We start from the raw sequence: 14,882 nt of genomic DNA, 5'->3' as shown, positions 1-14,882 counted from the left end.
TTTTCAGATATATATATATTTATGGAAATGGGTCTAGTGGGAAGGGATAGAGGAGTGGCTTCACCTGCAGATACAGGAGACTTTAACCTGAAACCAAGGGACATGTAGGGACATGTGAGGGCACGTCCAGGCACGTTCCCAGTTCATGTTTGTGACTGGACTTTGCCCTCAGAAACCCCTATTGTTATAAGTACATATTATATACATCATATTTGCTTTTTGCAAATATTAAAATGAATACTATTTGTATAATGTTGAAAAACTTTGCTATCATGCATTATAATAGTATAATATTATATAATAATTATTATATTATAGTACTACATTGTAAAATACAATATTATAATATGTTCTATATTATATTGTAATATAGTAATATATAGTATAAAATATAATAACATTATTATTAAGAAAATAATAATATATTTTGCTATAATATAGCAAAAATCTATATAATATAGTTCAGTTTAGTTCTGCTATTAACAAAACTTAGAAATAGTAGTGTCATAAATATGTATTTTTTTAATTGGACTATAACATGGTAATGTAAAAAGCTTTTGTTCACGCAACTAACTCAGAGAATGGTAAACAAAAAGATAATCAGGAAATTCTTCACATTCTTGGATTATCGATGACACACCAGAACCCCAGGGATAGAATTTATGGATCTTCTGTTATCAGGGAATACCAACATGTTGATTTACAGGTTGGGGGTGATGATTTTGAATAATGCATGAAGATCTATGAATATGCAACACGTTGATGCATTAAAAGAAGTGTTTTCTGAGTTAGTGTGTGCTCTTGGTTGAATGACAAGCACCCAGCTATAAGAATCTTTTGCTTTATTGTCTTTGTCACCTGTTTGTCTTTCTTTTATTAAACCTTTCAAAATTTACCAGGAAAGTGAACCTTGTTTTTCACACCTCTGTATAGTTAAATTCACCACTCCCCTGGGGTCTTTGGATGGGTGCCTTCAACTTGTGCAGTTACTACATTTGTTATTTTTAACATTAAAGCCTTTATGTTTCAAGGCCACTCCATCATTCCCACCTCTCTGTATTTACACCATAGATTTCCCAGCTGGCCCAGTCCTGGTATCACTGTCAATAAATTTTGATCTGGTGTTTACTCACAGTATCCCTGTACTTCGCCAAACCAAAGTGCACATTGACCCACTCCGACTTCATTTTCTCTATTGATTTCTCTAAGGAATACTCCTTACTTGCAGCTGCTCCAACAGGTTCTATTCTAAATTGAAATGAAACATCTCTTTGAAATGTTTTTTCTAACACAGCTGAAGAGCAACAAAAAAAAAAAAATAGCAGTTGTAGGTAGAGGTTCGTATCAGACTACTCTTCAAGGAATATTTTTTTCACTTTCAGCCTCACCAAGTTAAAGATATTAATTGGAAGACAAATACAGAAAGGAAGACAGAAAATTCTGAATGAGAAAATTAAGTGATTTAGGAACACAACTGGATTTTTAGACCTCTGTGCTGCAAGAACTACTGACAGTTCACATCTTGATAAACATAGCTGATTTTACAGCATGCTCTAAATCACAAAACCCCAAATGAACTAATATTTGCTATCTGAGCTATGAAATACAATGTCTAAAAAATGAGACTAGATTAAACTTCTTACTGTTCAATAAATTTTGAGAGTCCACAGTCCAATATGTATTTAAGGTTAGTGTTTTTATCCAGTTTGATCTCACATCCTACAATTTCACTAATCTGAAAATAAAGTAAGAAATAAATCTATTATCAAGGTGCATTTTTGTAAAATACTTTCAAAAAACAAGCAACAAATTCTAATGAAGTATTAGTTTAATTTACTTTTCTGCCATAAATTATTAATTTAAAGAAGCTTCTGCCTGTGGTGTTACAAATTTCAAAGCTGGATCTATCATGTCACAGGATAAAAGATACCAGTTTCTGTGGCAGAATACTTCCACAGTTAAAGCAGAGTTTGAAGTACCTGCTCCCAGTGTCTCTCCTTCATTCCACGATTGCAGGCAATTGACAGAACAGGAAGATGCTGTTTAAATTTATCAAGCTTGAATTTCATGGATTCTGCCATGCGCCTGGGCACAGGAACATCTGGGAAGCTCTTGCTGAGCTTGTACATGGTCCTCCACATATTTCCAACCTCTTCATTAATTTCATCAGAATTCAATTGCTGAAGAGATCCTGAATAAAACAGCATGAATAAAGCACAGCAGGCACATCAGCACAAGGAGATTCTCAGGGTGGTTTAATTACAGCTATTTTTTAATCATTTTCCCTTAACTGGAAATCAATTTGTGATACAAAAAGTTATCTTGATGCAAAATCCAAAATAGTAACTATTTCACACTGCTTAACAGCATTTATTCCTTAAAATTATTTTCTCACAACTAATCAACCCTCTCAACCTCTACTTGACTAATTGCAAATAACATGTTCCATCAAATGAACATCAAAGCCTCACCATTCATCCATTCCTCAGATTTGGTATGGAAAGTATATGCTGTTAGCCAAAGCTGCTCAAAGGGTTCTTTGGTTGCAATGATAGATTGCAAGAGAGGAAATTGAGTCTTCTCCTGCCCAAGCAAATCTTCTTCATAATTAATACCCTTTAAGGGGAAGAGAAAAGCATATTATTCCCATCAAAATCAAAAATTCCTATTGTTGTTTAAACTTTTAAAAAGACAATATTGAACACAATTATTTTACATTATCTTAAAGCCAGACAGATCTGTTTATATAGGCCTGTGGATTCTTGGTGCATAAGGTAACAGTGTTCTTGAAAATTCCCCTGTTTTTTTCAGGGACTCATAGAGGTCTTCTCCAACTTAAACCATTCTAAGATCAAGTCCAGTGGTTAACCCAGAATTTGTGGATATCTTTTGCTACTCAAACAAACTTAAAAATCCAAATCCATTTTCGACTAAGATAATGTACCTTGGCATTCAGTGAAAACAAGGCTCACAAGTTTCCAATCCACTGTGAAATCTGAATATAAGCTACTCAGAGAGGCTTGTAGGATTTTTTTAACTTGTGATTAGTTTTTTTTCTTTTAAAGAATTATCTGGGAGCTCCCACCAAAACAAGTGTTAACTGCTGTGTTTATTCATGGTAAGACATTGTCTTTGTCCAAAAGATTTTACATTAAAAAACAATGTGCAAAGATTTAAATTTTTTAAAAGTATTGTCTTCTTCATTTTACAGGTAGAGGTGAAGCACAGAGAAATGCTGTCTGAAATGCAGACACTAAATTCAGATTGAGTCTTGAGTCTGTGCTGTTGTAATGCCAACAGGCCTTTTGTAAAACTTGTAATCATTCAATATGAGCTACAGACAGAAAAAAATATAAAGATCCATATTCCAAGACAATATTTAAATTCATGTATTCACTGAGCTAATTGTCATGCCATTTAAATTGTGTGGATACACCTCTCATTGGGATCATGTATTAAGAAATTTAGGCTTAATTAGTTGTTCTGATCTCCCTATAACAGCATATCAGTGCTGTTAACTCACACTAATCAAATATACTAGATGCCTTTAAATCAGATTAATAGTGTTGATGTGTAGGACTACCAATTTATTTAAATTCTAAACTTATTTAATTGGTTCCATTTTTTCTTTTGAGTGGGACTTAATTAAAATCTTGAGCCTTATGGGTCCATATATGGAGAAATCTCATTGTTTCACTGTGATTGAAATGATTAATTAAACCTCACATTGCCTGTGAGAGATCTCAAAGACAACCCTTTTATTTCCCAGCAGAGTCACAGCTAAGACAAACTGTTCAGCTTAGGATGGTACAGTAAATTGGACGGAGAGCCCTGAATAGAATCCAGGAATCTTGGTCTTCAGTTTGTTTCTTAGCATTTGAAATTTATTTAATATATGAAATGTATTTAATGCCTATCAGCATTACATGGAAATGATACAAACAGCTGAAAAACTTTTGGGTTTAATTAGAGAACAAGCAGAGGGAACGAAACACAGCTCCAGTGCACAAACCATGATACAGGGAAAATGCCAGCTCCCCAACTTCTGTGAATAGCATCTTGGTACTACTGACTGCTTGGAAATGCTGAAATTCAGTGTTTCAATTTTAAAATTGAAAACTTAAAATTTTTTTAAATCCCTGAATTTTTTTTTTCCCCAAAATTTGCTCTTCAACTCAGTAGTTGGGCAAATCAGCATACAGGTACAAGCAGGTATTTGCCACATCTTTGTGAATTTGGAATTTTTAAAGTCATCTTAACAATATGTGGCCAGAACCCTGGAAAAAAAATTGGGGCAGGAACCAAACTTTTGCTCATCCAGCACATTGTAACCCACCCCATACTCAATTAATAAATACTAACCTCAAATTCTGCTAATGCATTGTCTATATTCTTATTTAACTCCTTAAAATTCTCAGCATTCTTCCTCAATTCTTCTGCAGTCACAATATCTCCTCGTTTTTTGTAGCTTTCTACTTCTTTATGATAAACTTCAAGAGTTTTCTTAAACTGAGAACACCTGAGGTAAAGATAGCTAAGGTAATAAGATGTTGTGTTTCATTCCTTTTCAGGTTTCAGTTATTTTATTAATTACAACAGGCACTGTCACATGAAATCTGATCTCAATATTAGTGTAAACACAGATGCCAGTGAAAGCACATTAATCACTTATATCAATACTGTGCAGTTCACAGGATTAGTATTCAAGGCTCATTTTCAAACCTCACAATTGATTTACTTTACTTATATTTGCTACCTCTACTATGCAGAGAAAATAAAGGAAGAGTGAAAAGAATGTAACAAAACTATGTGTACTGCTGTATTAATTAATATAACAACATAAAATAATGGACATTCTGGACCAATCCTCCATTCCTCCTCTCAGATCTATTTAAATATAGGGATGCTCAAATCCACTCTCATCAATAGTATTTTTCAGAAATCTCCATAATACTACAAGCTAGATTTATTCCTTACTTTCTCAGGTTCTTTCTGAGTTTTCCTTCTTTGAAATTATGTCCCTCCTACTCAGTGAGATTCTTCTTTTCTTTAAAAATGCCCAGTGGAAAAAAATTACTTAAAACCATACCTTTCAAACAATGCCCTCTCCACCTGAATCCTCCTGCCAGTCAACAGATTTTTACTGCTTTCAAATACTTTCTTAATCTCATCAGGCCAATGGAAAACTGTGCTGTTCAGGTTTATGTCATCATCTAAAATAAAAAACATATTCACCTTTAAGAAAAACCTTCTAACCAATGATTTAATAGAATGGTTATTATATAATAGAATGGCTACTACCAAGCAAAATAGTTAAACTATTTAGGAATAAGCAAAGAAATTGGTGGCTGAATTATCATTACTGCAAAGAAACTGTTCCCTAAAAAAGTCTGATTTACAACAAAACTGTAAAATCAAGTTAAGAATGTGAAATTCTCTAAATAAGATGTTAGCTAGTCAGAGACAGTTTGCAAGAACATTTATTGCAGAATATCAGTTCCATTCAATAACACACAGAGACCACTCCTAACTAAATGTATATTATACCTATATAAGACGGATAAATTATTAAATAATTTCTAGTCCTCAATCTGTAAATGCTCAATTATTCACAAAAGTTAGAGCATCAAAGCTACAAGACAAGCAGACATCTCCATCTTCATTTTTGTCTGCTCAGTGCACTTAGGTCATTATAACTAACGTAGAACACATGTTTATAAAACCAGCTACAGGGAAAATGCAATTAAAAAATACTGCAATTGCAAACACTCCAGTCCAAAATGTAACAGACCAAAATTGTCCTGGCTTCCACAGGCATTCTAATTTCTATCATAAATGAAATCTAATAAACATGACATATCCTTGTTATTTCTATCACTGTCTGATCCAAGAGTGTATTCTGCTTAAGGAAACAGTATCATCCTGACACTAAAATAGGTGTGCACTCATTTAACTGCCCTTCCTTTTCAGGTTCAGCAAATAACAGATTGCATCTGTCAATTACATTTCTGCTTTGAATAAAAATGCAAACTAAAAGTAACTTCTATGGATTTATCATCAGTGTTAGAGAACAGCCTTTATATTAACTAAGAACAGCAAACCATGACAACAAAATAACTAAAGGCTTGTTCTGATCTAATCCTCAGGTGCACAGATGCAAGTTCTCACACTTTCTACATGCTGTCATAGAGCCTTTGGCACATGGCTTTTTGGATGGCTTTTATGTAGAGAATTTTTATTTAATAATATAGAGGTGTAACATCATTTGGACAGATTACATGACACTGACCTGATAATACCTAAAACACATTAAAAAGCCCTATATATGCTGTGTGCCCATTCCTCTACCATTCTTTGCTGCACTGGTACATTTTGGCCTCTGTTGAATTTTTTCTATATCCTTTCTGTCTCTTTTGGAACTTTCCATTAGCACCCTAGAAGATGCAACATTTAGCCATGCAGAGCCCATTTTCTATGTATAAATATTCTCATATGGAAATTTTGTAATCTGTAGGTAGACATACCAGAGAGATCAGCATAGTCCATGAGGACTTGCAGTCTGTGTCCTGCTTTGATGAGCTCCTTTTGCAGTTTAACAACAGTAACTTCACTGGATTTCTTTAAGAATGCATCATATTCCACTAACTGTTCAGTGTTCTGAGGCACCTCACTCATTCTCTTTGCAATGAAGTTATACTCATCACAAATTCTTCAACAAAAAGAGAACAGACATATCACTGAGATTGTAAATGAGAGAGGCAAGACCTGATAAAATTATTTTCTCTTTGAAACAAAAATATTAAATTTCTTCATAACTTCTTTTTTTTTTTTTTTAGCCAAATCTCCCCATTCAGCCAGGCTGCCCATCTTGCACTTGTTTGGTCAGCACTAAAAAACCCATCAGATGAATAAATGTATCTCAGCCACATATAAATAGCAGCGATCCATCCAGGCAGACATCAAGAACCATCCCTGCAAACAACAGCTACAACAGGTACCTTTGATTTAACCGTCTGTTTTCCATCACTTCAAATTCAATCAATGTGTCTTTGAGATTTTGGGTCCGATTGCACAGTTCCTCATTCAATTGTAAAGCATCCAGACAGAACATGGCCAGAGGAACAGTGACATCCATAGAAGCAATCTCTCTTTTCAATTCTGTGAAGCTGTCAATCTTCTAAAAATATAATACATCTGTTATTTTTCCTAAAAGTCTATAGTTGAAAAATCTGACACAACTGTTTCCATCTAACAAAGTGGATCATTTATTCCAAACAGAAGAAGGAAAACTCATTTTAATCTTTCCAGATACCTGCTCTTATCCACAGATTGCAGAACTGAAAGCTTTGCACAGTAATTTGCCATAGTAGGGAAGATCCCAAGCTAAGGAAGCAATCAGCGATATGCTAACTTCGGGTTGCAAAGAGAAGAGTAGACAGGGCTGACTGAGGACAAGACATTCAAAAGAAAAGCAAACTGTAGATTGACCAAATACTCTGGACAGCCTTTCTGCTAAGAAAGGGCAACAAAACTCACAGAAGAAGGTTATAAAGAAACATCCTCCTACATTTACACAGCAGCCCTACGGTAAGGGGCATTGTAAATTGAGCACTCTCTAGCATTCCCATGGGTAAAATAAGTGATTTGTTTTTCAGGCAACAAGTTAGGAAGTCATGTGTGATGTTTTAGCAGATGTATGGACATGCTGCAGTTGTCAGGAACACGTTACCTCAGTTAAAGCATCTAAAGAAGGACCTTTTTCCAAAAATTTTGCGACATCTTGCTGCGAATTGTTGTTCAAAAGGTTGCTGTACTTCCTGTACACATTTAAATACCTTAAACACAGAAGTCCACAAAAACAAGCATAAGTTTCTGATGCAAAGTTTTGCTACTGAAAGACACAAATACACTCAAACTGTCTATTTAGTCAAATGGACAGTGTTATGAAACTGAGGGTTTGGAAGGGCAATGGAGTTACCAGCCAAAACTTACTTCTTTGGACCAAGTATGTTGCTTTCAAAGATCTTTTCCAGTTTGCTTATATACTCTAAAAACAATGACTCCTGTGGTTTGACTGCATTAAGAGTGAGATCACCTCTTCGTAATGCCGGAAATAGAATTTTCTCTACCTAAAGGAAATCATTACAAATAGTGTAATAAGACACAGATTAGTGGAGGAAAAAAAAAAGAAAAAAAAAGTATTCTATTACCCATTCACCTACCATGCTAAAAAATCATTATTTGGTAAAAACAGTACAATGTGAAAAGGCTCTGATCCCTAATTAACACATAGTTTGCTTGTGAAAACTATATGAAAATCAAACCAGTGTTTCATTATAACTTGAATCTGAAAAGTATCTCCTATAACCAAAAACACTGCACAGTTCATGATCCTGAATCACAATCCTCATCTTTATCTTGTATTTTTCAGTCCTCAGCCTCATTCGTAACTTTTTATATTATATAGTTTTTATTACTATTGTATTTTGTATGCAACTACAACTTCTCCAGTACCTTTGGGAGTTCCTCAGCACTCTGCAGGATCTTCCGGAAGCAATGACTGATCAAATCCCAACATGCTCCCAAAGGTGGCTCAAAGACAATCTCAGGCTCTTTCACACAGAGTTTGACTGTGAGTACCTGGGCTAGGAAGAACTGCACTCCTTTATATGGTTCTTTAAAATCATTTCCATCCTTAGGGAAAAGAAGGAAAAATTTACAGAACAAGGAAGTGATCTATAGGAATAAAAATTTTTAAATTGTTCAAACTCACCAAATATCCTTACTGCACAACACCATGGAATCATCTTCCCTGATATTTATACAAAATCTGATGTTTAAAACAAGATCTTATGGTGCTGACTCCTAAATGAATTTATAAAAGCTAGAGTTGAGAAACTGGATTTAAGCCTAATTGCCTTTTCTCTTAAGTAACAGAAGTAAAGCACTAATTATCATACAGGACAAAATTTCTAAAAAAGAAAAAGTAATCCATAAAATCCATCAGAAATAAATTCTAGAATCTAGCTTTAACTGCCTTTAATTGCATGGCCAGTAAGAACTTCACTACCCCCAAACTGCCTTCACAATAATGGAGTCCTAGTCCATGACTAGATTCATAATGTGGGTGTTATTATAAGTAAAAACAGAACAAAACAAGCAACAAAATAAAACAAATAAAAGAGCCCACTCAACCCACAAGACAAAACTAAAAAAAAAAATTTAAAACTCAGCCATCAGCCACACAATCATCATCCAGATGCAAAGCTTAGTGGCAAGGCTTAGTGCAAGGTCTGATAACAAATTGCATCAAGTGATTAATTCAATTGATCCTCTGCAATGCAGCATTTAGCCCACCATATTTGTTCATTTTGTCTTATCAGATAGGTCCTGAGTGATCCTATATGTTAGAAAACTCATTTCATCAAAGAAGTAAATTATATACAAGCCTTTGAAGGATACAGCCATTATCTATGCAGGCAATAGCCATTTGTAACATTTTAGCCTGCAAGGACCACTAGATTTTATGGCTATATGAATTGTCTCCATGTAAGACAGAATACTATACATATACCTGACAGCACATACCTTGTGGATCATAAAAAATGCAAGAAGATCTTCTAAGGAGTTAATAACCATCTCCCGCAATTGCAATGACATCAGAGCTGCCACAGAGCTAAAATAGCTTTCAACTTTCTCAGAGGAATCAGAGCTCCTTTGAGGAGCAAAATGAAGCCACATATTTCTCTGATCAATGAAAACAGATGCACAAGTTGGGATCCACCTACAAAAAGATAATATGGAGACAAAGTTTTTAAAAGCTTGTTAGTCTTTCTTTGCTCCTTGCAACAAAATTTAAACTCAGATATGACCTGAAGAATGAGTAAAATCCAAAGGGCGAGAAGAGAATTGATAGTTAGATATAAAACAAAACTACACCTTCCAGCACTTAGAGGAAACCTGAGTTTTAAAGCTAAGGATTCTTGTTATAATGGACCACTATGATTAATTAATTAATTTTGTAATTAATTAAGTTTAAATTAATAGTAATAGACAATACAATAGTAAATTATATTGTTTCATTATGAAACAATATTAAATAATTAGCATTAAATGAGAAAAAAGTTTGGAAGGTATCTCAGGCAGCAGAATGCAAACACTTTCTATCATGTGCCTCATATACTCTCTTTCTTAAATTGATTGATTTCCATAATTTAAAAAAAAGATTTTCCATCACCATTTTTACAGTACAGACTCCACTCCTCTCATAAACCTGAATTCCAGTCTCCATTTATTCATATTTTATTACCATTTATTCTTATACAAGCACTCTTGCAGTTCCAAAGGCTCTGACAGTATCCCAATGTTTATTTCTCTGAGGGTTATTCACCCCTTTGTTTTGGCAGCCTTGTGGCTGAGACTGGTGTCATCTCAGTTTAAGACCAGGACTTCATGTAAGTCAGACCCTGGGATACTCTTATTTATCTACAGCTACCAGAGCTGGCACTGACTTGTGCTGAAGGATGTCACGAGCTTCTGCACAGTGCCTTTGAACGACGTCCTCGAACTGGGCAGGCAGCAGGGGCAGGTCTCCACAAAGCACCTCTGCAGTGCGAACAAACCGCACACGGCTGTACCTAGGGAAAGGAAACACGGAGGAGAGCGGATGGAATACTGTTTAAAAAAAAAAAAAAATCCACAAAATATAGTCAGGAAGGCCTCAAGTATTATATACGCTAAAAATGTGATTACATTTATAAATATCACTTTATTGCTAAGCTGTCCAACAAGTGCATTTCTGATTGGGTTTTTCTATCAACAAACATAAAGGGTTTCACAAATTTTCATTGTACGTGCTGTATTTATAACTCTTAATTCTTTGCTAAAATTGCCTTGTTCTTTTCCTAGATTAATTAGTGTATCCAATCAATAAAGAACATACAGAATGACACCTACTGCTTCTATTCCATATTAATAAGCAGCTATCCTGACTACTCTACAGGAAAAAAAAAGAAATTTCAGCAGCATGGCATATATCACAGTCTGTAACATACAAGCTTAAATTCCTGCAATTTTTTCTTAAATGCAAAAACAGCTCTCAGAATTACTAATTACCATATTTAACTTCCTAAGATTACACAGTTCAATTTTCGCATGTCCCCAGGGCAAATTTCAACTACAAACTTTTGAAAGATATTCAGTTTTGAGAGTTAATTTCATTCATATCAGCAACCTGGATAAGAACTCCAAATCACCATTTACTTGAGCACTGAATCTTAATTTAGGCATAGCACCTTTTAGCAAAGGGGATGATCTTTTCACAGCATGCAACACGTTGATTCAGCAATTGCAGGAAACAATCATTTTATGCTGAAATTCTTAGAGGCTCAGAAGAAAAGAATTATCTTGAAAACAGACATATTAGCTACTTTCTATCTAGTGGCTCCTCCAGGATCTCTGTAGTACATATAGGGAAGCCAGCAGATACACTCTCTAACCAAACCATTAAATAAAAACATGCTAAACTTCATTATGATCCTATGAACAAGCCATCTTACTGAGAAAGCCAGAGCTCTTGCAAAGTGAGCATCAATGAATTCACTATGAACAGATTGCTTTCATTCCAACTTTTTGTTTCTTTATAACAGCTGTGCCATGGGACTGGTGCACAGACAATTCTCCGGGGAAAAGGGCGTGGGGTGCTTCGAATAGACAGTCTCTTCCTCTCAGCTGGATCCAACAAGACATAATCAACTAGAACAAATCATATGTCATGGTTAGACCGCATGTATAGCCAAAACCTACATTCAAAACCACCAGACCTTCATAGCTCATGAAGCAGTAGAATTCTGCACGTTTAAAACTAACACAGATGATCACAGGTTATTTTCTCTCATAAATCTACTGTCATTCTACTGACCCCAAAGGAATTCTCCACAGATGCTAAGAATAGAAGGAGATTTGCTTTCAAAGTGCAGTAAATGTCTTACGTAGTTGGAACTGCTCATAGATCCTCAGAGCCTTACCAATGGCTTTCATGAGGCTGATACAATAGTCTGTCTTAATTTCTTCTTTTAAACGAGCCAAGAATTTCTCCATCTCAAGGCTAGGAAGAATGTCAGTTGGAATGTGTTTTAAAATTTTATTCACCACTTCCATATCCTGAGGTGCCAGCATGTCTTCTCGCACTCCATTATGTATATAGTGACAGTATCGCTAAAAAATGTTTAAAAGATTACACTTACTGTATGAATTTTGTGACAGATAGTTAATTACAACTAAGTATTTTTAGCTTTTCTATCACTTAAGCCTCTTCTGTAACTGAAAGGCATTTGAATATAATAGATTTTGGCTATCTATCTACGTTCCTTTTAAAGCACTGACATATGTACAATATTTCTACCTGTGTTGATGCAAGCACATAGACCACTAGAAGTCAGTTCAGCATATCGAATTACTGATCAAGAAAGTACTAGAGAACAACATGAGAGGTTAAGAATTTGGGAAGATACTTAATTTTACAACAAAAATCAGAGTAGCTACAAACAAATGAAAAAGGAGTTGGCAATATTTAACAGCAGTTTGCTATATTCAGTATTTACATCTCCTAATCCTCATGTACTGCCTGCTTTTCTCAGCTACCTTTTAGTAAACAGTGTCCAGATATCTTGCAGATGATTACTAGTGCTACTTTCACCTTAAAAAGAAATTATATAAATACCTCTATATCATCACTTGAAGGTGGCTTTTCTCGCTTACTTATCTCCTTCTCATGTAAATCCATGAGAGCAAATTGTTCTTCTGGGGTCAGTGGCTGCTTGTCTGTATAATTTAAGACATGCAGTTCTGGTGTATGAGCAGTGAAATGTGGTATGCTCAGTAAAATGTGATTCAAACTCTTCAACAAAGTACTTTTGAAAAAAAATAAAAGTTTAGTGAATAAAGAAGCAGTGATGTTTAAGGACAGATGAAAAATATTATATAAACCACTTGTGCTACACTGAGGACAAGTATGACCTATGGAAGTATTTCAATTATTCAATAAAAAAACTCTCATTAAAATTGCATTATACAATATACTAATTTATCATAAGGGATGCAATCATGCAAACCTTACAACTGCCCAGTATCACTCAGACAGGCAGTAATTTATGAGCAGTTCTATCAGAGTCAAACTACTACAACAGTTATTTAGGTTGCCCAAGATCTCCATGTATTTTCATGTGATTATCTTACTAAAATCTTGTGACACAAAAGCCAGTCTTGAAGCACATATGTTTTTTTGGATGGACTTAACATTTCATGGTTGGATACTTAACACAGCATTCAGCAAAAAGAAATACTAAATCACATCTTAGACCAGACTTATATTAATAATCCGTATCTTTATAACATTATAGTACATTACCTGTCAGAACTCCCTCGCCGCTTTTTCTTTGTGGCTTTAAATATCAGTTAAGAAAAATCACATACAGACACATTTCTCAAATAAGATATTATTTCATATTGGTGAAAAAAGAGCTAAGATAATTAATCACATAATGAAATAAGAAAAAAATACATCACAGAGAAGCACTGAATGTAATTATTTGGAAAGATGACTCCTAACTAGTAAATCTGAAACTGGGCTTTCATTTATTGAATTTACGCATGCACTGGCAAATTTGTCTCTACTGACTCTGAGGTGATAAGCTTGTAAGTGTTTATTAGGAATAAGCAATGTCTTCCAGGGATGATGCTTTAGCAGATAAAGAATTAGAGATAACAATGCATAGAACAAGCAAGCCTAAACTTGTAAACGCATTCAAATATGGATACACGGTGAAGCTTGTGCTATCTCTATCATTGAAAAGGACTTCAATTTTTTCATATTTTTCAATTTTAAATTCCGTGCAGTAAGAGTGTAGTTATTAGCTATGGAGTCACTTGGGTTTCTGTAGTGATGCTTCTCTTTGAATGGAGCTGCCAAAGTCCATGATGACTCCTGCATCAAAGGAGGATAACGGCTTTTCTGAAGGAGAACCTGAAATTAGAAAAACAAAAGCAAATTTTTACAGAGCACAGTAATTTAAAAAGTCTTCTTAGGGCTAGAACAGGATTAAACATCAGTTAATATAAAAAGCAAATACATAGGTCAGACATACAATTGACAACCAATCTATTTTTAGATTGCTATGCTCTCCATGTGTGTAAGGATAATTTTACAGAACACTTCAGTCGCAGTCAGGCATTTTTTGTAAATAAGAGAAGACAGTACATTATCTAGATCTTTCTACTCCCTCACAGCTCTATCTTGCTTCTTTTCTTCTTATATTCACTTAGATTTAGAAAATTCCTATTCCTCAGGCCTTCGCTAATGACCTGCCTACTTTTAACACTCAGTCCTTGTAATAGTTGAAGAATAGTACAAGTTAACAAATTCAGCTCTTGTCTTTCTCTCACATCAGTAAGGATTTGTAATGGACTTCTTCAGTCTGTTCATTCCATGTTTTCTCAGGTGACTTGGCATCTATTGATGGACTTTTCATCAGTCCTGATATCTAACTTTACTGAGAGAGCTCACAGGCACATGAGATGCATGTCCCAAAATATCCTCAGAGATGAAAGCACATGAGATACAATCATAAATATACTTGGAATCATTGGATCATTAAGGCTAGAAAAGACCTCCAAGGCTAAGTCCAACCCTTGACCCAGTACCACCATGCCCACTAAGCCCCATTGCAAAGAAAGGGAATTTGGCAGCACATGGAATGTGTGCATGCCCTGGCAGCAGGGGAGAGAGCACATACCTCATACAAGTCTGAAGGTGAATCTGAAGCAGAAGCAGGTGCAGGTGTGCATACGAATGATAATTTCAGTGACCGTTTTGGATGACTCAT

General features: G+C 34.9%; 1 protein-coding gene across 1 annotated transcript in view; it reads right to left on the bottom strand.

Moving 5' to 3' along the window:
* The window catches only part of DNAH3 (dynein axonemal heavy chain 3), a 51,780-nt gene extending 36,898 nt beyond the window's left edge, over nucleotides 1-14,882 (bottom strand). The window contains exons 1-19 of the mRNA XM_062503994.1: nucleotides 14,793-14,882; nucleotides 13,819-14,023; nucleotides 13,409-13,442; nucleotides 12,722-12,911; nucleotides 12,027-12,216; nucleotides 11,559-11,754; nucleotides 10,512-10,637; nucleotides 9,589-9,784; nucleotides 8,515-8,694; nucleotides 7,993-8,129; nucleotides 7,730-7,835; nucleotides 6,999-7,177; nucleotides 6,525-6,709; nucleotides 5,090-5,213; nucleotides 4,363-4,519; nucleotides 2,472-2,616; nucleotides 1,980-2,191; nucleotides 1,644-1,735; nucleotides 1,134-1,248 (exon numbers count right to left, since the gene is read on the bottom strand). Of these exons, the coding sequence (XP_062359978.1) occupies nucleotides 1,134-1,248; nucleotides 1,644-1,735; nucleotides 1,980-2,191; nucleotides 2,472-2,616; nucleotides 4,363-4,519; nucleotides 5,090-5,213; nucleotides 6,525-6,709; nucleotides 6,999-7,177; nucleotides 7,730-7,835; nucleotides 7,993-8,129; nucleotides 8,515-8,694; nucleotides 9,589-9,784; nucleotides 10,512-10,637; nucleotides 11,559-11,754; nucleotides 12,027-12,216; nucleotides 12,722-12,911; nucleotides 13,409-13,442; nucleotides 13,819-14,023; nucleotides 14,793-14,882 (2,859 nt within the window). The remainder of the gene's footprint in view (nucleotides 1-1,133; nucleotides 1,249-1,643; nucleotides 1,736-1,979; nucleotides 2,192-2,471; nucleotides 2,617-4,362; nucleotides 4,520-5,089; nucleotides 5,214-6,524; nucleotides 6,710-6,998; nucleotides 7,178-7,729; nucleotides 7,836-7,992; nucleotides 8,130-8,514; nucleotides 8,695-9,588; nucleotides 9,785-10,511; nucleotides 10,638-11,558; nucleotides 11,755-12,026; nucleotides 12,217-12,721; nucleotides 12,912-13,408; nucleotides 13,443-13,818; nucleotides 14,024-14,792) is intronic.

Source organism: Cinclus cinclus, chromosome 16 (genome assembly GCF_963662255.1).
Source record: "Cinclus cinclus chromosome 16, bCinCin1.1, whole genome shotgun sequence".
Lineage (NCBI taxonomy): Eukaryota > Metazoa > Chordata > Aves > Passeriformes > Cinclidae > Cinclus > Cinclus cinclus.
The sequence above is the reverse complement of the archived record's forward strand: the minus strand, read 5'-3'. Positions and strand labels throughout refer to the sequence as shown.